We start from the raw sequence: 20,299 nt of genomic DNA, 5'->3' as shown, positions 1-20,299 counted from the left end.
GCATTTGTTTGGATAGCTGTACACAGTTCTCTGTGTGGATTCAGGTCCCACCAATACAATCCATGAAGACAGTTTTCATTTTAAACCTTATCTTCAAATTGAACGCTACTGACATAATGACTTCTAGCACCCAAATTGGCTTGGTTTTAGTAATGACAACATGCTTGGGGGATGGTGATAACTGGAGCAGGAACTTTTGTAATGGAAAGGAGGATCAGCATTACTGGGGAAGGGAAATAATGGTATCAGGAAACTGTCTATGAAGCTGGTGTTCCACAGCACATCTTAATTCACTTTAAGCAATCTGAATCCAAATATTTATGTCTCTTTATAATACCAAGCTTTATGTAAAGAGTGTGTCAGAAGTTTGCTGTTATCACGAACACTGTAATGATAAGGAGAAATCTAAATGGTGAATGTACAAGTTTCAACTCTGCAAATTTCTGCTGTGCCATGCAGATGTGGTGCTTAAGGCAGTTTCTGGGCATTAAAATCATAAAACCCCTTGGTTTTATTTAGGACCGTTAAGGTTGTAAAACCGGTTGAGACTCACTAGTTGGAAGTTGTGAATTGTTGGATTTATAGCTCCTGGTATGATCTTAAATGGTTTCTATTGTGTATATCCTAATACAAACGTTGATTTCTGGGCAGCTGTTTCCTTCAAGAAGTTTCTGGCTGCTTTAGCAAATACATTTGTCTTCTATGGCTGGATTTGTTTTATCAGTTGTAGGGGGAGAGCCTTTGCCTCGAAAGTGTGCCACAAGTTATATGAAAAATGTTTTGTTGCTTACAGCTTTGGACACTTAAGTAATTATGATGTGGTTGACTACCTGAAAATTTGAGCATTATTTCTGTGATGTTACCTACTTCATAAGACAATTAGCAAATTGATCTGTGAGCATGTCAAGACTGCAGGAGGAAACAGAGTTGTATTTCTGCTTTTGCCATAGTGATGCTATATATGAGTAGGTCACTTTCCTTAAGTATCAGTGTTTCATTATGATCTCTATTTGAATGTTGTCTTTCTCTTTAACCTGAGTCTAGAATTTGATTTCAAAAAATGATCTTGCAGCTCCCAGTGAAATACATTGGAGCAATATTTACTGAACTAAGTGTTAGGTGTTTTGAAAAGTCAACTCTGAAGGCTTTCATGCTGTCCATGCAAAATTAATGTTTACTTTAGAATTTAACCACTCTAACTGTGACTCCCCATATATAAAATCTGGTTTATTTTTTTCACAATAGTCTGTTTTGCAAATACACAGTAGAAAGAGTAAAATAACTATGTAAAAATAACTATGCTGTTAAGTGCTATAGAACAGCCTAGAGAGAATTATTAAATCAGATTCATGTCTAGAAAAAATGCAATAGATAAGACTAAAATCTGCAACTGAACAGTGAGTTTTAAAACTAAATACTGAATAGTGACTCATTGAGAAGCAACAGTCTTTCATTGCCTGGATGACAAAGCATAGTCATGGGGGGAAAAAAAAATGTGAATAAATGTAAATGTGTACTATCATATACTTTATGTCCATAAAACCCAGTTAGGGTTGCCGAGCACTTTAGTTTTGGTACTGTGTAACTCAGCTAGACTTGGCAAATTTAGTGTTCTCTATTGCTTTTCAGGTAAGTGTAGATGCTTTAATCAGTCTCAGTCCAGGTGTTCTTACTTCAGTCTAATGCTGGCCTGTATGTAGATAGGGTGTTGCAAGACGTTAAGGGACAACTTAGGCTCAAACATGCAAAAAAGAAACTCATTAATAGATCAGGTTCGGGGTTATTTTTTTTTTGACATAATGCAGAACTGGGGGGGATCTACATACTTTTTATGATGTTAGTCAGGACAGAATTTGACTGACAAGTGATGAAATTGCTTCTATTTCCACTGACAGTTACAAAGGTTTTGGGTTTTTTTTTGACAGCTCTGTGGAATTTGTTCTTTGTTAATGTGACAAGAGCTCTAACAAAATTATTTCTGAAGTGCCACATAGAAATTAATTTCAAAAGGAGGCGAAGATACCAAGTTCCTTAATATAATTTCTCCACATTCAATTGTGTTAGGAACATGTTCTATTTATTTTGAGTTCTGTCACAGAGTAATTTCTTTGCACATTTGCCTATTAAAAAGGTGAATGTGTGCTTCAACAGACTCGAAATTACTAAAATTGATTTTTTTTTTTTCCCTAAAATGAAAAATGTCAAGGTCAGATCAAAACATGATGCTGCTTATTGAATTTCTTGAATGGTTTTTTTTTTTATTATGTTTAATTCTAGAATGTGAATAATATATCTGCAGTAGCATGAACTGTACTTACTTTGCTTTAATTTTACTAGGTAAGGCATTCCTTAGTATATATTGTATTAAGTGGGTATGTCCTGAAGTTAGTGGTTAGATTAAGAGATATGTAGAAATGTATTTAGTCACATTAACATGCTTTAAAATACTAAAAAAGGGAAAAGGAAGTAAAACATTTGGGGCAGTTACAGGTTTCTGTAAAATGCAAACAGACCTGCTTGAAACTTGTTGCAGAACTGTTTGTATTTGGTTTCTTGTCCGTGGTCACCTGCATGTCCAAGCAGAGGTCCCAGGCCCTTGTGGAAGAAGGGAAGTGCTACACTGAACTGTTCCTCCTCTGCTGTGGACAGGGTAGAAATTACACCTTTTGCAGGGAGCAAGGGTGAATTTCTTGCAGTGTCTGTTCATTAACTTGCTGTAACAATGTTTGTTTTGTTTTGTTTTGTTTTCAAATTTACTGACATACTCTTTACTTAGAGACAGACTTTTAGCATATGCAGTAAAAGTTCAGTCTTGCAGAACACTTAGCCTTTAATTTATAGATTCTGAAATTAGAAGATGTTTTGACTTTCTCTACCAAAACCAGTCAACTCTTTAAGATTTTTTCTGACTTTTCTTTTTTTTTTCTTTTTTTCTTCCCCTTAAGATCGTGCTGGAAGCATCAGTACTCTCGATTCCTTAGATTTTGCAAGATACTCTGATGATGGCAATAGGGAAACGGATGAAAGAGTAGCAGGTAAGTTTTTTGTATGGTTTAGGAATCATAGAATAATAACTTGATTGTTTGACTTGTTTCTAGCACAAGTATATTTAAATTAACATTCCTGAAGATGACGGGACATTATTGTGGTGGTGTAACTCACCACTTAATGATATAATGATGTTTTAGACACTTGTACTATAAATATTCAGGCAGGTGTACTTCTGTATGATTCCAGATATCACCAAGGTAGAAGCAAGCAGTATACTTGAAAATTGTTCCCCATTTTTGACAATAGAACAGTATCTTGATATTGCCTACTGACTACTACTGTTTAGCTAAAACATATGCTAAAATATTCTATGTAGTAGTCACAGACTACTACATGGGTAATAGCTTTCTGATGGAAAGATCTGTAGCAAGTCATCTTTTAAGTATAGCTTACACATAGATCAAACAAGCATTACCAAACCCAGAGTAAATTTGGGATTTTCTCAGTTCCGTAAATCTTCTTTACTACAAATTTTACTTGTAATACTTTTCTTCTCTCACATTTGATTTCTTGATTGTATAAGATTATTTCAAAAAAGTGACAGGGTTTTCTTGCCTCTTGCCCTTGTTCTGAACTTAGGAGCCTGTGGCATTTCAGGATTTATGATTATCTTGCCAAACACAGAGGCTGCTTTTCTCTTACAGTGGAAATTAGTATAATAATCTGTTTTGCATGTGAACCATGTTTCTCTAATCCAGGCTTTTTTCTAAGTTCAGATAGATATTCACAGCCTCTACAGACAAACATAGAAAAGTTCTCCAGGAACTGCTGCAGAGCTGTTTACTTCTTGTTAGTTAATATTGTTTAATATCATGAGCACATGAAGGTTGTCCACACTGTGACCTTTGTTCACATGGTTCAGCTTTATGAAACCTGAAATTATGCAGACTGTTATGTCTCTAGTCCACACTGTCTCTGTTCAAAAACCACCATGCTTCACCCTAGCAGAAACACTGTCATGTTCTTAAGCAAAGAAAAGGCTCGTGAAACGTAGTTCTGTACAGGATCTTGATTCTGAAATTTCCTCTATCTGTCAGTGAGAAATGGCAAACAGTATCGACCCGGGGAGAAGAAACAGAAGTGTTGGTAAAATGTAATTTTTCTTACCCAGACAGTGTTTCTGAGGTAAAGGACTGGATTAAATTCATTGAATGTGAAGCAAATTCAGGTATTTTGGTGCTCTGGTCTGGAACTATGGGCACTTACTGTTCTACAATTTATATGGAAACTTCCAGATTCCTATTACTATCTAAATACTGTCGTCTTCAGTATATGTTGTCTGTTTCAAGGAGCAATAGTTGTAAATACACAGTTAATCTTCTAAACAAAATGTGTTTGAGGAACCCAAGTATTTCTGAATTGTGCCCTGGAATACAAGGAAATTCCAATTATTTTGGTTTTTTCATCATCTTGGTAGGATTTTCCTGTATCTAGTCAGTATTTCTTGGCAATAGTATTACTGAGAGAGCTAGTTTGATCTTTGCTTGGAGCTGTCCTTTGTAACTGAATTGGATTAGAGATGCTTATAGAAAGTCAAGATCAGTCAGAAATGGCATCCAGTAGAACTGTTAATTTTCTGGCAGAACATTATAGTGACTTCCGGTATAAAATTAATACATCCTAAAATTAAATATTAAGTTTAACTAAGTACATCCTAAAATAGAGATTTTTTTTTTTTTTTTTTAGATTGCAGTATATTAATTGACCACTGTCATATGTAACAGACAAGCAAATTATATGACAAGATATTTACATTACATTTCTGTGTTTCTTTAGAGAGGTTTTTTGAAGAGTTGTTGAGAAGTGACATATCAACTTGAACAAAGCAAGACCAGATATTATTTCTGGATGTTTGTAAAGACTCAAAGTTTTCAAAAATATCCTATTTCTACTTAAAATTCTGTTTCAGTAATAAATGCTTAAAATCTTTTGTCTCAATTCTTTTTAAAACCATCTACCTGAGCAATAAACATCAGGAAACTGGTAAATATTTAATTTGCACATTAAAAAATTATGTCAGTAAAGGTTTCAAAATTTTTTCATATCCAGTTCCTTCTTTGAACAAACTCTGGCTTATAACTTCTGCTTTTGAAGCAGTTCTTAGCTGCAAATGCACTTTGAAACGTAACTGAAAGTCCACCCTTCTTATTTCTTCTCATATTCTTTCTTCTCAGTGAAGAGCTTTGATGCTTAGGAGATAAAATTGTAATCTGTTTTGAAAGCTTGAGGCCATGATCTGATAGTTCATATTTTTCTTTTGATAGCTCTCCAAGTGAGGTTTGAATAGTTTCTTTTTGTAAATGCGTTTCTTGTGCAGTTACCTTTGCTTTTTACTGTTTGCACAGAACTCATGATTTCCATATCAATTCCCTAGTCAAATGTCAAATGAAGGATGGGAAATAAATACACATCAGTCACTAAAAGAAACTAGTCCTGAATCAGAAGAACTTTAAAAGTGAAGTTGTAACACACCCAGTTATGAATACTTCTATACCACAGCCATGTTAGAAAGCACCAAATGAAAAAATGTGCATGTATACCATCCAAAGCCATTGTATTTCTGTTTTTGTTGTTATGGATGGTGTTAGACTTAGCTGCCACATTTTTTTATTTTACCAATCCAGAAATTCCTGAAAAAACTACAAAGACTGTTGTTTGAAATGGATTTCAGTATTTCAAATCTGTTAGCCTGGTTCATTCCATCTGGCATTAGAATCAAAATTTGGCCGAGAAGCAAACGTTTTTGAATAGTTGGTGTGAACTTGTCTCTTGGGAAGTCAGACTGAAGAAAGCTAAATGAGTCTCTTCTATAGTATAATTGTCAGTTTGACTGAAAAGATGCAGATCACAAAAGCCAGTCAGGATGTGGATGAGCATGACGAAACTACCCGTAAGTTTCTTCCTTACCTGCCTGATCTTAACATAAATATAGAGAGCAGCATAACACAGTGGGTAATAGATTTGTAATTCACAAAGAGTTTCAAAAAATATATGCATCCTCAGAGCTTGCAATTTACTAGATGGAAACAACCTGTTCTCTAAGGCTAATAAGTCTTGAAACTAGATTCATGTATTAAGTGCTGAAACAATTGTTGCTAAGATAAAGTCAAGACTGAAGGATTTATTAGGCTTAGTAAACCTCCTCCAAATACTCATTTTCACAAAAATAACAGAGAATGGAAAACCTGTTCCATTCCTGTGGAGTAAGAGTATGCCTAAAGTGAAGTCAAATACCCACAGCATTTGATGTAAATAGGTCATCTGACATTCAATCTAAGGAACTGAATCTTCTGCTACAAGTTAAATTGACTGTGTGCACAAATAAGTTTGCGATCTAAAACCCCTACTTTGCATAATTCAAAATAATTAGTATTGCTAACCTGCCTTTGACAACTACTGTTTTCAATTATAATAAAATGAATTCTCATTTGTGTCCTCAGATCTCCACGCGTTAGCATTGATTTCTGACTAGTCTATGTATCTCTGATCAGCAGAATAAATAGTGTCTCTGTCAGGATTTGAAGGGAAGAAAGAGGTTCAAAAACCATTAGATTATTTTTGTATATTTCATTTATCTAGACTTAAATTTGTAGTTTCTGCTTTTTATAGAGCCTTTTTGTTTGTTTTTTAACAAGTACAGTTACTTGTGTGCTATCAAAATTAAAGGAGAATCTTAAGGGGAAAAAAAAAAACCAAACAAACAAAAAAAAAAAACCATGAAACCCCAAAACACAAAAAGCATGTGTGATACCACAATCACTTGCTACCATTGTGTGTTCAATTTGTTCATCCTGGAAGTGGGCCTGGTTTTGTCTTTCCATTTCCTATCTTAAGCCCTGTTAAACAATTAATTTCCTTCCAGGTTGAAAGTCTCCAAGGGTTGATCCTGAAGAGAAGTCTTCTGTAGTTCATGGCTTCTTTGTAGCTGGTCCTGTCTCATTAACTTAAAAGCATTAATGAGGCTGAATCAAATGTTGGCTTCCCACTATTAAAATGGTAACAGGTTCTCTGTTAGCTTACTCATGAACTCCTGATCATAATTTTTGTAGCTTGACAGGCACATCTCATGCTGTCGTACAACATTTTGGTTCAGGTCCTGAAGTGTTTTACACTGACTGTAAACGTGGTCACTTCTTTTCTTCTTAAGACTTGTATCAGGGAAGTAGGAATTAGGAAGCCTCAGGTCCTGAAGTATATTGTGATAGTGGCTTCACTGCTAACTGCAGTCAGAGAATTTAGATTTCTTCTGATTGACTCAAAATGTGTGCACAAATCTGTCAAATGTAATAAGATGTCATACATGTTTTAGAGGGCATCATTTAGGACATCTAGAGTTCTACATTTACTTTACAAGGAGGAAGAACTTGAAATGACAGTTAAGAAACCAACAATAATAAAACTTGTAACAGTATGCCCAAATTTGAGGAAAGCTAGGTAAGCACAGGGGCCCTTGATACTTCAGAGAAAAACTAAGTTTAAAAGAAAATGCCAGAATGCCATTTAGTGGCCTCAAAACAGAAAACTACCTTTCTACTGTTGTCTGAAATACTTCATACTGAAATACTCAAAAGTCTGACAAGATAATTAATATGTAGTATATTAAATTCTAGTATAATTGGAAAAAATTACTGCTTATACATAAACAAGTACTGAAAATTTTTAGAAGTACTGTGTATTTCTTCCACATTTTGGCCTTGGCCCCACGAGGCTGCTATTTATGTAGATCTCAACTTATTCAATATCCCAGATCACAGATTGTTCTTTATACCTACCTTCTCAATGTGTGGTTCAGTAATTTATGAAGTTATTAAGAGACATGAGTGAATAGCGTAAGATCCTTGAGAAAGCTTCGTTTTTAAATTTTGAAGCTGAGCAGGCAAGCTACCCACTCCTGATAGGCACTTCTCTTTTAAGGTGAAAATGGAAACATTTAAAAATTGCTAATCTGAAAATCTTGGTCTAATGCTTAGTTGTTTGCTTGAAAGATTCAGCTCTTTTAAGTAAGTTTAATTTTTTTTTTTTAATTTTCACAATGGTAGCTGTAGTTATTTGTGTTCTTTTATAAAAAGAAAAAGCAAGAGAACTACATAAATTCATAACGGTTTCCTCCTCTAAGGCAAAACAGATTGTTCAGAAATGCCCTTTCCTTGTAGGAAGATTAACCAACCTCCAAGCTCTAAATTTCTGTTCTTTGCTTTCCTGATGAAGAGTTAGTATCAATTTGGTTCGTTGCTTTCCTAAGCTGTCTGCAGCAAATATCTTTTATGCATCGTTCTTAAGGAGTGTCAGATCCTTTCTCCAAATACTGTAATGTTATACATGTTTTCAGTTCAGTCAAGCATGAAGTTAAACTGTAGTTGGCTTTATCAATGCTTTTGAAAGCTTTATTTCTCTAAGGTACATAATCTTTACAAGAGGAGGAGCGGTGGAGAGAGATCAGGTCATTTATTTTAAAAGTTGATACTTGACAATGGTTACATAGAAAGGGGTTAGTCATTGCTTTTTTTTATTTAAGAGAATGTCATATCATCAACAAATGGGGTTTTCCAGTGTTAATTTCATTAGTACACATACTGAGTTAAAAATAATTATGTATTTTGGTAGAAGATTGCATTTCTGTATAGCTTCTAAAATAAAGAGCTTTTAATCATAATTTAAAATGTGAATTAAAATATGTTTTAGCTATTTACAAATATTTATGCTTATATTAAAAAAAACTGCAAACAAACTTCAACTAAAAGCTAAATTTATTATTTAGATGCATCAAGGTTTGTATGATGACAATTACAGTGGTGGCATTAGTGAGACCAAGAGATGAGGTACAACTGTAACAATGCTGTGTTGTAGAAGTATGTGGCTGTTGTGACATACTGCAAGGTGACAACTTCTTGAATATACTATGTCCAGAATTTTCCACTGTATACAGAGAAACATGCAGCAGAGTAATCTCCTTTTAAGGTTGAATGGGTAAAGTCCTAATGGCTTCAAAGAATTTTCAGCATCATGACTGTTCACTAAAAATTAATTCTTGCCGTCTGACATGGGTTTGTCTGACATGAGTTTTTTGGCTTTCTATGCCTTCAGACATGTCTTACTCCTATTTTCCTTAATGGGATTCCTGAGTTTTTCCTAGTTTGTGTTGTTTTTCTAACTTTTTTTTTATTATTATTTATATCATTCTAGTGCAGGGCACTCCTGATCTGCAACTGTTCTGGTCTTTGAAAATATTTTACAAGAATAAAATGTTAACACATAGTAATTTCTGTCAGAAGAATTACTTAATTTGATTTCTTTACAATTTTCAAAAACTAACAAATTAGTAGCGTACAACTTAGAATTGTAACTGTGAATTAGTAACCCAAATGCAAGGAATTGCGAAAATTATTAGATACTTTACTACAAGAGCATTTTCTGACTTTGTTGCACAGAAGTATTTGCAGATCAGCATTGCTGAATACTAGAGAGATTTTACATATTTTACTCATCGTATCCTCAGTTGCGCTTTTGTATTGCTGCAGTAAAATTCTGTGCATCAAACAAGTTACTTTCATGTAGCAAATGTGGTGTACTGTAGTTACTCCAGTTTTTATGGATAAATGCAAACTGAGTGAATCTTTTTTTCCATGCATGCTAATTATCAAAAGATTCTTATTAACAGATGTTTGAGAGAGGAAACCATTTTATTTGCAGTCTTCAGTCGCATTACTTACAAGCAAGAGCCGATGCAGTGTTTCTGCCATGCATTGTCCTCTGTAAATATTTCAAAGTTCATGTTAAATTGTTTACAGGCAATGATTAAAAATCTCGTTAATATTTTCTTATTAAAAACAGCTACAACATTTTTAGTTTTGCATGGGAATTAAGTAAATGTTAGATAATCCATTTAGAATAGTTTAAATACTTCAGTATGATAGCTGTTTTGTGCTCATCTCTTCTCGTTAAGTACGAGAATACTTCCTGGTAACTGTATATTTAAGTGTGGTTAGATTAACCTGAGAATTAATGAAATGCATGTAATTATCTGGTAATTCCTTAAATAGGTTCCCTTAGATGCTCTAACTGTAAATGGCTATAAAAAGAACATTTACTATGTTTTGCAGAGGTACACGGTTTTGAAATCTGAAGCCATGGTATGCATATGACCTCAACATCAAAACATGAAATTCCAGTGCAAACAAAGCACTGCTGGCCCTTTTTGGAGGAACATGAGAAACTCCTAACAGTGACCAGGAGGGTGGGGAGGTGAAGCAGGTGACAACAGCAGCTAGAAATACGTATTTTTGAGTTTGTAACACTGACTCTAGATCATTGAAAGAGTTGTATAGTCTAGAATCACTAGAAAATTTTAAGAATAATGGAGCAAATAAATCTTTGTTTCAGGGTTCTCTGTATTACAGGAGAGCCACATATTTTGCCTTCCCCCCCTGCCACCACGACTTGTGCATCTCAGATCTATTCAACTAAATTCACAATCTTGGTCGACTCCAGGTTATTCCTGAAACTCCACTATTTTTAGCTAGATATTTTAAATGAGATTATTCTTAGTAGTAGAAATAAAGTACATTTCAATTTCTGCCATTTAAACTATTAAAAATTCAGTGTATATTTTTATTTTCAAAAAAGATTTGTAGTCTCAATAGGACAGTACATTCACTTCATGGTTTAAGCTTTGCTACATGGAGACAGCTTCCTCTGCTACCAGCATGTATTTGCTTTGTTTAGATGTGTACTCTGATTGCCCATATACTCCCCTTGCCCCAAGAAGTTAAAACATCTGACAGTTTCAGCTGATTGTAAGAATGGGTAACAAGTAACAAGTGTTTCCCAGTAATATGCAAAGTTAAAAGCAAGCAAAAAAAAACCAAAAAAACCCAAACAAACCACAAAAAAACCCAAACAAACAAACAAACAAAAGAAAAAAAAACCCCAAAACCCTACAGCGAGTCCTTGTCAGACAGCTTGAAATTTTGATTTAGGTAACTTAAGGCCAATGAAACTATGGAAAATGTTCACCAGTTTGCTTTCAGACCAACTCTGCTGCATGTGTTCATAAGTTCCATAAAGATTGCATGCTTTCTGTTTAATACAAACTGTATTTTTTTTCACACCCATCCTTGCTTTTTATATTTTATTTTTGTTTCCCTTGCCTTGGTTGGATGCCTGTGTGTGTTTAATCCAAATCCCTGTCCAGTCCTGGAGTTTGAACTACGGAAAGCCAAGGAGACCATACAGGCCCTCCGAGCCAACCTGACTCAGGCTGCAGGTGGTGTACATAAACCTTTTCTTAAGTCTCTACTTTGAACAATGTAGAAGTAGCTGAGCTCATCCTATGTGAAAGAGTAAAATTTAGTTACTTCTTTTTCCTCCCCAGAAAATGAAGTTCCTTTGCAGGAACGAAAAAATTATAAATCAAGTCCTGAAATTCAGGTAGGTGGCTGGTGATAACTGAGCTTTGCATGGACTTTAAGATGGATATGCTTCCGTAGTTGCCAGGAAGATGAACCAAAGATGTAGTGTATTGTTTTCTTTTTTTTCCAGGAGCCAATCAGACCTCTTGAGAAAAGAGCTCTAAACTTCCTAGTTAATGAATTTTTATTGAAGAATAGTTACAAGCTTACATCAATAACATTTTCAGATGAAAATCATGATCAGGTAAAGTATTCTTGTGGGTTTATTTTTTTTACATGCCTGCTTTCCATACTTTGATCTTGTAATAAACTCAGCTGAACTTAAATGAGTTTTCCTGTGCATGTAGTTCACTTCATACATGTGAATATGCTAAGAGTTAAACATGCCAGTTAGCATTTTCATATATAAAGCATGGTTTGAAAACACAGCAGTTTGAGGGGTATTTTCCTAAAACTTGTAGGAAGGAGATGGAGTGCTTGCATCCTTGAGAGGAAGCAAAAGAAGAAAATACCATGAGCTATAGGTACTTTTACACTTTCCTGGGTTCTGTTGGACACCGTTTCAGTTAAACTCAAGGATCTGGATGTAGTAAAATTTTGACTGTAATCTTTTCCTTAAATCATACACAGTTGATTTTTGCAAGAAATACAGTATGCTCATTCTTTCTTACCTCCTGGGCATATAACTATATATGTATGAGTATACTTAATCATACTGTGGGATTGAATACAGTCTTGGAGAAGGTCTCGATAATAAGGTGTTGTCTTATATATTTCCAAACACAGCTGTGCTTTGATGCATTTTTCTCAAGATGATTGGTTTTATGTCTCTATTGGCTTGCATTTCATGGGGAAAATTTCTTCAAATTTTTGGAAGGTTCTGATTACATTCTGACTGTTGCTGGGTAAACAAAACACCCAGTAACATCAACACCCAATATATATTCAGCACAAAACTGGAATATTGCCAGAACAGTTAAATATTGAATTCACTGTTAAATACTGAATTTCAACCACTTGCATCTGTAACTAGTCCTCCTATATTGATCCTACAGTTCATATCCTAATCTGTAAAGAAAAAGGGTTGTTAATAAAATTTCTGGATCATCCACTTAAGATTTTAATTTAACAGTTCTGGGTTCCATGTAAATACTTGTGAGGATAAAGCCTCACAAAGAGAAAAGATGAATAATTTATCCTTACTTTATATGTGTTCTCAACTGAAAATGTTTTATTTTACAAGGGCAAAAAAAACAATGCAGGCAAGTTCTTAATTCAGAAAAGTAAATGTAAACATACTACAGTTAACACATAGAATGCACATTTTTTTTCTATATTATTCACATCATTCTTTCAGAAAATAATCTTCTTCAAATAGGTGTATGCAACCAGACTATGGAAAAATATAGTGAAAATTGTGAACAGTAGAATAGTTAAAAATAGAAAAATAAATAGAAACTTATGTCCATTATAGAGACCATCACAACTTATGTATAACAGTGCAAATGCTTATTTATATATACAGACATGAAATAATCTTGTAATAGGATGATAACATGTCAGTGAATAAAGGAAGGATGTAGAGTACTGGTTAGAGACAGAAGGCCCCAATATTGTTTACACCTCTGCACCATTAGTACAGTTATGTCCAAATTTCACGGAGAATCTGCACCCCAGCTGTCAGTCATCTACAGAGCTTTTTGACTGTCTGCTTCTGGAAAATTGCACCTGTATTTGTGAATGAGATGGGAACAAAATTATGCCCCTGTAAGTAGAAAGCTTTCTGTCAACTGCACTGACTTCTGCTAGAATTTGATCAATGTTATATTTGATTCTGAAGTATTCATGTCCTAGAAAAAAAGTAAATTGTGATCTATGTGGTTTTGGAAGGTCCTGTCTTGAGAACATTACCTAGAGCTGCCCTTAGGATGAAGCTACTTTGGGTCATGAAATGGATCTTTTTTCTACTTGTGTTTCTTGCTACCTCATTTAAGCTTTCATCTCCTTTACTACAATGTAATCTTAACACGATTATTTTGCTGTTATATAACCTTCAGTCAAATGAGGAAGGGAAACAAAAATAAAAGGAAGTATTTTGTATGCTTTAGTTTCTCTCATTTCTTTGAAGGATTTTGAACTTTGGGATGATGTAGGATTGAACATTCCAAAACCTCCTGACCTGTTACAACTCTATCGTGACTTTGGAAACCATCATGTTACCACGAGAGATGTGGTGGATGTATCAGTTGGTGTTGAAGATGATGAGTTAGATGCTGCTACTCCTATACTTGGGAGCATCCCTGTATTTGAAACAACACCACAGTCAATAGAAGTAAGAGTCTGTACAGAGAAAATGCTTCAGCTGTTTGCAGTACTACTGAACTTTATTGTACTAAACTCTTCTGTTTCTCTCTTGTGTTTAGCAATGTTTAGTAGTGCAAAAGTTAGAAGATCAAATTAGTGTGTTAAACAGTGAAAAATGGTCTTTGATGGAACAAATACAAAGACTTGAGAGGTACGTACTTCTCAATCAGCTCAACTGCTGATAAATGTTGAAATAACTTTTCAATGTTTTTCTAGCATACATATGAAAATATGCAGTTTAGACATAAAATTGCTAGGAGTTCTTCAGAGCAGGGCAGTCTTTCCTTTTTAATAAGTGGTATTTGATTTAGAAAAAGGAAGAGATTTCAAACTGACCATTTCCCTTTTATTGCCTACATCATTTAATTTTGTAATCAGTATTGTTCTTTCTATGCAACTTCTTTATTTGTAAACAGAATCAGTTCTGATGTGTTTTGTGTGTAGGTTTTCTGTTCAGTCAGCTGTATTTCACTCCTTAGTACTGTAGTGTGTACAGATCGCAAACACTGTTAGATGTTTGTTTTAATAACTTATTTCAACACGGCTTTTATTTTTACAGAGCAGGACTAGTAGAAATGCCAGTAGCTTTAACAGCAACAAAAAAAGAGACTTTAAAAGTTTAGTCAAAATGTGACTCTATAAGCTATAAGGAAGGTATCATTCCTCTTAAGAGATGCACCAATACAACATATGTGCAAGTGCATAATTTTTAAATGTCTTTATTGACTTGCACAGTTACCATTTCAAAACCAGGTGTGATAATCTATAATAATTCACCACTGTAGTATCTCAAGTTTTGCATTCCAGATAGAGTTCTGTCGCATGACAACTTGTGTCTCAATGCTCAGATTTCAGCCAGAAGCAGATAACAATAGTGTTATTCTCTCACAAGTTTGTGAATCAATGAAATGAGTGCAACATTTTTATTACTACTAAATATTGACTATGTAACTCTAAACCAGTGCTCATTTGAACAGCTTGTGTCATACTAACGGAATTTTTTAACATACTGGAGTTGAAGAGGGAGCTCTTCAGTATGTTGTACTTATTTCTGTGTTTCAGTCCAACAACATTACCATGAAAGCTACGAAAATATTTCATTATTTGCTTTTCTTTTTTTAGTGAAATAGATTTTCTCAAGAATGAAAATTTTGCTGTGTCAACGGTTTATGGTGTAGCTCCCCATCCTTCTTTAAAACAAGTGCCTCTCTCAGTCTCAGAGGACAATGGACGGTCCTTGGATATCAAGAGCTCTGAGAATGACAGTAAACACGGAAACACTGAGGAAACAAGCCTTTCTTCATCAGCTGAAGTGGATTCAAGGACTTCTAAGGATGATATGCTAAATAATATGCCCTGTAAAGAAACACAGAAACTGTCCTCTTGTGCTCCATCAACTAAAGCTGCAGTCCACTTCGATAAACCTAATAGGTTAGTGATATGGTTTAAACTGGAATGCTTTAATTAAAGGTTTTTGTGAAGTGGGTAGATATTTTTGCAGCAGTAGAATTCTGCAGAATTCATAGATAATTCATATTTTGAATGCAAATAAAAGACTTAACATACCTTTAGGGTACAGTGCTAATATTTTCGTATTGTTCCTAGTCTTTTTAGGAAGGAGTACATTTGACAAACCTACATTTTTAGTATTAAACCTAAGGGATTCTTTTCACCTCCTACTTGTTTCTAAAACCAGTCCTGTTCCTTGCAACAAAAAAAAGGCTAAAATCAAAATGGTGAATGGGAGGACAGGATATTTCCATTCTCTTTAAAATTTTAATTTCATAATGAAATATTTTCTGTTCTGTTTGAAGAGTCATTGGGGAAATGTTTTACTTTTCCTTTGTAAATGTGTATCATTCTTTTAGATACTGAGAGCTGTATGATTTTTTTTTTAATAATCAGAAAGGGTATTTGATTACGTTCTGCTTTTTGAGTTTTGAATTTGGGGCAAGTCTTCATTGGGTAACTGATTCTTTCAATTAAAATGGGGCGTTCATGTTGTGTTATTACATGGAGACTGAATTTGTGTGTATGAGTGTTCTTGAGAAAGCCTCTCCAATCTATACAATCTTTTTAAACATTATACTGAAGAGAGGAAGTAACATGTTCACTAAGTAATAGATAAACCACTGTGTAGCCATCGGGAGTAACATGGACCACAAACTTAATGAGGGTATGTACAACTTCTGAAATTACCATTGTGGACAAAGATGTCCAAGTAGCTCACCTTATGGTCTTACCATTGCTGTTCCGAGGGGAGCAGGTAGCTATTCTGCTTTGCATTTTGTCAGATCCCTTAGAATCCTTTGGCTGGTGTTGATACAGTAATATGTTTCTAGAATTATTTTCCAACTGAAAATACCAATTAGAAATCCCTGCGTGGTATTCTGTGCAGAAGGAAAATCAATACAAGCTGCAGCAGGTAAGAAGAAGGGAAAAAAAAAAAAAAAAAAGAGCTGCTACCCCTGCTAGTAATGAACTTTTCTTGCAAACCCCAAGTATCCTGTTTTTTCTGGATTTCCTGAACTTCTTGTACTGGGTCCTGGAGGCAGGGATGCTTTTGCAGTGATATCTTAACTTTGGAATTGAACAGGAGGAAAGATTTCTGATTTATGACCACAGTACCTTAGAGTCTTATTTCAAATTTCTTTTCTTCTAGTTGAATATACTAGTGCTTAACAGGAGAATAAAACTCGGCTTAGATTTTTCTGAAAAATTCGCAGTGGATCCGTTTAGGTTTTCCAGATGATTTTTTTTTTTATTATTTATTTATTTCCTATCATAGCTGAATACTTTGACTATGTAATGATAAAAACTTACAGCTGTTGTACACTGATTGCTATAAACTTGTCTGCCTACTTTCATCTGTGGCTTGTTTCAAGCTTCTTTTTGCTCAGAGTAATTGGGAGTGCGGGGAGGAATTAAGTACATGAATATTAGATTCGGAGTTTGGAGATAGTGAGGATGGGTATCAAAATAGGATGAGGTCACTGAATGAGGAAGAAACTATGAGTATCTCCAGTGGGATTTATGACATTAGTCTCTAGAAAAACAGAATTTGTTTTGCTGCTCACAGCTTTCTTAAATATAACTGTGTGCAGATTCATTTGAAAAGTGGTTGAATAAAGCTTTGAAATCCCCACTGAGTTCACTTCAGAAGTCCCCTCAAATGCAGTTCGCTGCAGCAACAAGTATTGCATGTGTAATATTTTTGGGTTTAACTGTCAGTGAAGAGTCAAACCATATTTGATAATGTTTTATAGATCCATATCACTATATACAGTACATTTTTTCAATAAGCATTATATTATTTGAGTATTTTGAGATTTGTGGGAGAAGCAGCACAATAGAAGTGGTAGATATTTAGTTATTTCAGTCCAGGCGTGGTTATTTTTAGAAGACAATTACTACAACTTATTCAGAATGTATTAAGAGATATGAAAAACTACTAGCCTGAAAGGCAAGATGGTTACTAATGTGGCTAGAGTGTGGATTCTTGGCATAGACCTTGCCCAGATGGAAAGATAGAAGAGCAAGTGAGCCTGCTTTGTGTGACTGCAGTCAGAGCAGCTGTGCATGCATGCCCGCAAATGAGGATATGGCCATCACTGGAAAAATGCCTTGTCTAACAGATTGCAGTAGAGAGCCCTAGCAGCAGTTTAAATAGACTGCACCACATGTATTCAACTCATTTTAGGTATTTGATAGTTTGCACCAAATACAATGTGTTTTCTGTATATAGTAGTCACTCCTGACTTTTACAGTAAGTTTACTCCTTTGTCCCAGCATCACGTGGAATAGAATAGTTCTTCTTTTGGTTTTTTATTCATCATACTTTCTTATATTTGAACATCTTCACTACTGGCATCTGTTGACCCTTTAAAAGACTTCCTACTGACTTGTGTGCAGGTCTGCCATCATTTCTGTCCAGCATAGCCATCAAGGATTTTATTAGGCTTCATCAAGGAGAACCTTTCTTGATGATAAATATATCCAGCAATTGTAATGGGATCCATGCTGCCTAGAGCTTACCATTAATTAACCCACAGAGAAATTCAGTGACATATTGTCATACTTAGTTTTCAGTCTCTGCAAAATGGGGATAGAAATTTGCCCTTATGTAGGATTTTAAGTAAGATTTCAAGTGGGGAAGGATCTGATGTTCTGTAGGATAAACGCTGAGGTGAGGGACAGCCTGGGCAAAGGGCTGGTCAAGGCCTTACCACTCTCTTAATATTAAGCTGCTGCTTTGCAATGCTTGCTCCTGTTCTCCCACTGTAAATAAACCTTAAAGCCTTGAGTAAAGTCTGTAAATCTGTCTTTCATGGATACTTTTACAGAATAAGAATTAACATGTTGTTAAGCAGAGGTCTTTTACAACACTGTTGATACACATAATTGCATGTGTGTAGGGATTTGTGTGCTCAGGTGCACAAAATGGCATTTTTAAGAGTTGAAAGGTGATACCACTTTCTATGTAAGGAATAGGAGTTGCATCCTTCCTTGAAGTCATATAGTGTCATTAGAAGATTTAAACAGCAGATGATGATAATAGGGTAAGATACTTTCTATGCATGTTTTGGAAGACGAGTGTTTTTCCTCTTTAAGTGTAGTGGATGAGACTGTTAGAATAGCATCTAAATAGAGGTGTCAGATAAGGCAGAGGGAGTTGTCATTACTGGGAGAAAATACATGGCTGCTGCTGCTACTAGCCTATTTTATGTAATGGTCAGTCTAGTAATTGTTTTCTGAGTCTATTCCTGCCAAATTACCCTCCTCAGGCAAGGTTGTTTTGAGGCTCTTATCAGGGTTTTATGTGCATGCTTAAGGCTTTGAGTGGCTTGGCTGTGTTGACTGGTGCTGTGCATGGCCATGAGGCTGTGCTTCTATAGATACACATCCACACTAGGGATTAGGGAGCAATTTAAGGTTAGTTTTGAGGCTCTTGCTATGCATTTGAATCCAGCATTTGGATCCCAAAGTGGCACTTGAGCAATCTCTATTTAATCCTGAAGCTTGTAAGTGACTGATGTATTTATGCAATGTGCAGATTCAGAGCATTAAGCAAAAATACTGTTTCTTGACTTCCACACCCCCCACCCAGTTTGCATAATTGTATGCTTCCTCTTGTATTGCTAAAACTTCCTTTTCTTCATGCTTTAGTCCTATTTTTGCCTGTGCAGCAGTTTGAAAGATGTTACGTTTCTCAGAACTAAAAGTAACTTCTTAATTAGGACACCCACTTTTTTTCTTGCTAGAAACTACACACCCAGAAAATCAAAGATAATTTTAAACAAAAACTTCTGCAGTATGCTTCACTTAAAATACACTTTCTAAATGTCATTTTACCTAGCTGGTTAAACCAAAGTGAAAAGACTTATTCAGTCACCTTTCTGATCTGTGCTTTTTCCCCCCCTCCCTTTTTGACGATATTTCAGGAAATTGTCACCAGCTTTCCATCAAGCACTACTGTCTTTCTGTCGGATGTCAGCAGACAGCCGTTTGGGATCAGAGGTATATTTCCTATTTGACATAAACTTAGACGATCCTCTATTCCGCATGGCAGCAATAGTTAAACAAGCAATAACTGCTTTGAAACAAGACTTGTTAACATATACTGAAAGATAAATTTATGTGCATGAAACTTAAGAAATAGTATATGCTTTCAGATTTTAGCTTAAATATGAAACCTAGTGATAGGTATGTAATTACTGGGAAGTTTTGAGTCAATACAAGTGGGTTCATGCTTTTGAAGTTACTTCCAGATCAAAAAACTTAGGGCTTAATGTGTGTGAGTAAATTTAAATATTTTCTGGTAAGTTGTCAGCCTGCTGCAATTCTTATTATTCCTTTGAAAGGATATTTTTCTGTTCCTGTGCTTCGTTTAAAAAAAGAAAAAAAAAGCCCAAACCAAAACAAACAATTTGCTTTTCTAGGTATCTCGGATTGCAGACAGTGAAAAAAGTGTCATGTTAATGTTGGGACGCTGCCTGCCTCATATTGTTCCTAATGTGCTGCTTGCAAAGCGAGAGGTGAGGAACCCTGAAACCATACTTTTTATTTTTACCAGGATGTTTTCTTGTTCATTTTGAAGATATTGTGTCAAATTTCATGAAAGTCTGTTACTTGCAATCATGTTCTTACTTTTGTGCATGCATCTCTGCTCCTAGAAAATGGTCTTACACCTCTCTCAGGTGAGTTCAGTAAACCTGCATGGTATCCTAATACTTTTTCCTTTGCTTAAGGCACCCATTAGCATTCAGCAAGACTAACTGTTACTGTAGGTCCATCTGTTTGTGGTAGCACAAATGTTTTTGTTAGAGAAGACCATGGTTAATGTGTGTTATGCAGAGGAGAGGATATAAGTTCAAACATTAAATATGGTTTATTTTATTGATCTGTTTAAATAAGATTAATGTTCAGGTTCTTTTGCAGCATTATGTAATTCAACAAAAAATTATTTTACCTTCTTG

At 35.0% G+C, this 20,299-nt stretch overlaps 1 protein-coding gene across 7 annotated transcripts in view; it reads left to right on the top strand.

The window, feature by feature from the left end:
* RELCH (RAB11 binding and LisH domain, coiled-coil and HEAT repeat containing) overlaps window positions 1-20,299 on the top strand; it is an 80,912-nt gene that overhangs the window by 12,737 nt on the left and 47,876 nt on the right. For 3 of the 7 annotated variants that reach the window (XM_042806759.1, XM_032991962.2, XM_042806763.1), the window contains exons 2-11: window positions 2,946-3,035; window positions 11,243-11,314; window positions 11,423-11,478; window positions 11,590-11,703; window positions 13,588-13,791; window positions 13,883-13,974; window positions 14,946-15,254; window positions 19,265-19,340; window positions 19,763-19,858; window positions 19,997-20,020. In XM_042806759.1, coding sequence (XP_042662693.1) covers window positions 2,946-3,035; window positions 11,243-11,314; window positions 11,423-11,478; window positions 11,590-11,703; window positions 13,588-13,791; window positions 13,883-13,974; window positions 14,946-15,254; window positions 19,265-19,340; window positions 19,763-19,858; window positions 19,997-20,020 — 1,133 coding nt within the window. The remainder of the gene's footprint in view (window positions 1-2,945; window positions 3,036-11,242; window positions 11,315-11,422; window positions 11,479-11,589; window positions 11,704-13,587; window positions 13,792-13,882; window positions 13,975-14,945; window positions 15,255-19,264; window positions 19,341-19,762; window positions 19,859-19,996; window positions 20,021-20,299) is intronic. The other 4 variants (XM_042806761.1, XM_042806760.1, XM_042806762.1 and 1 more) reach the window with 3 other exon arrangements.

Source organism: Tyto alba, unplaced genomic scaffold, assembly GCF_018691265.1.
Source record: "Tyto alba isolate M040663 unplaced genomic scaffold, T.alba_DEE_v4.0 Super-Scaffold_48, whole genome shotgun sequence".
NCBI classification, from domain to species: domain Eukaryota; kingdom Metazoa; phylum Chordata; class Aves; order Strigiformes; family Tytonidae; genus Tyto; species Tyto alba.
The sequence above is the reverse complement of the archived record's forward strand: the minus strand, read 5'-3'. Positions and strand labels throughout refer to the sequence as shown.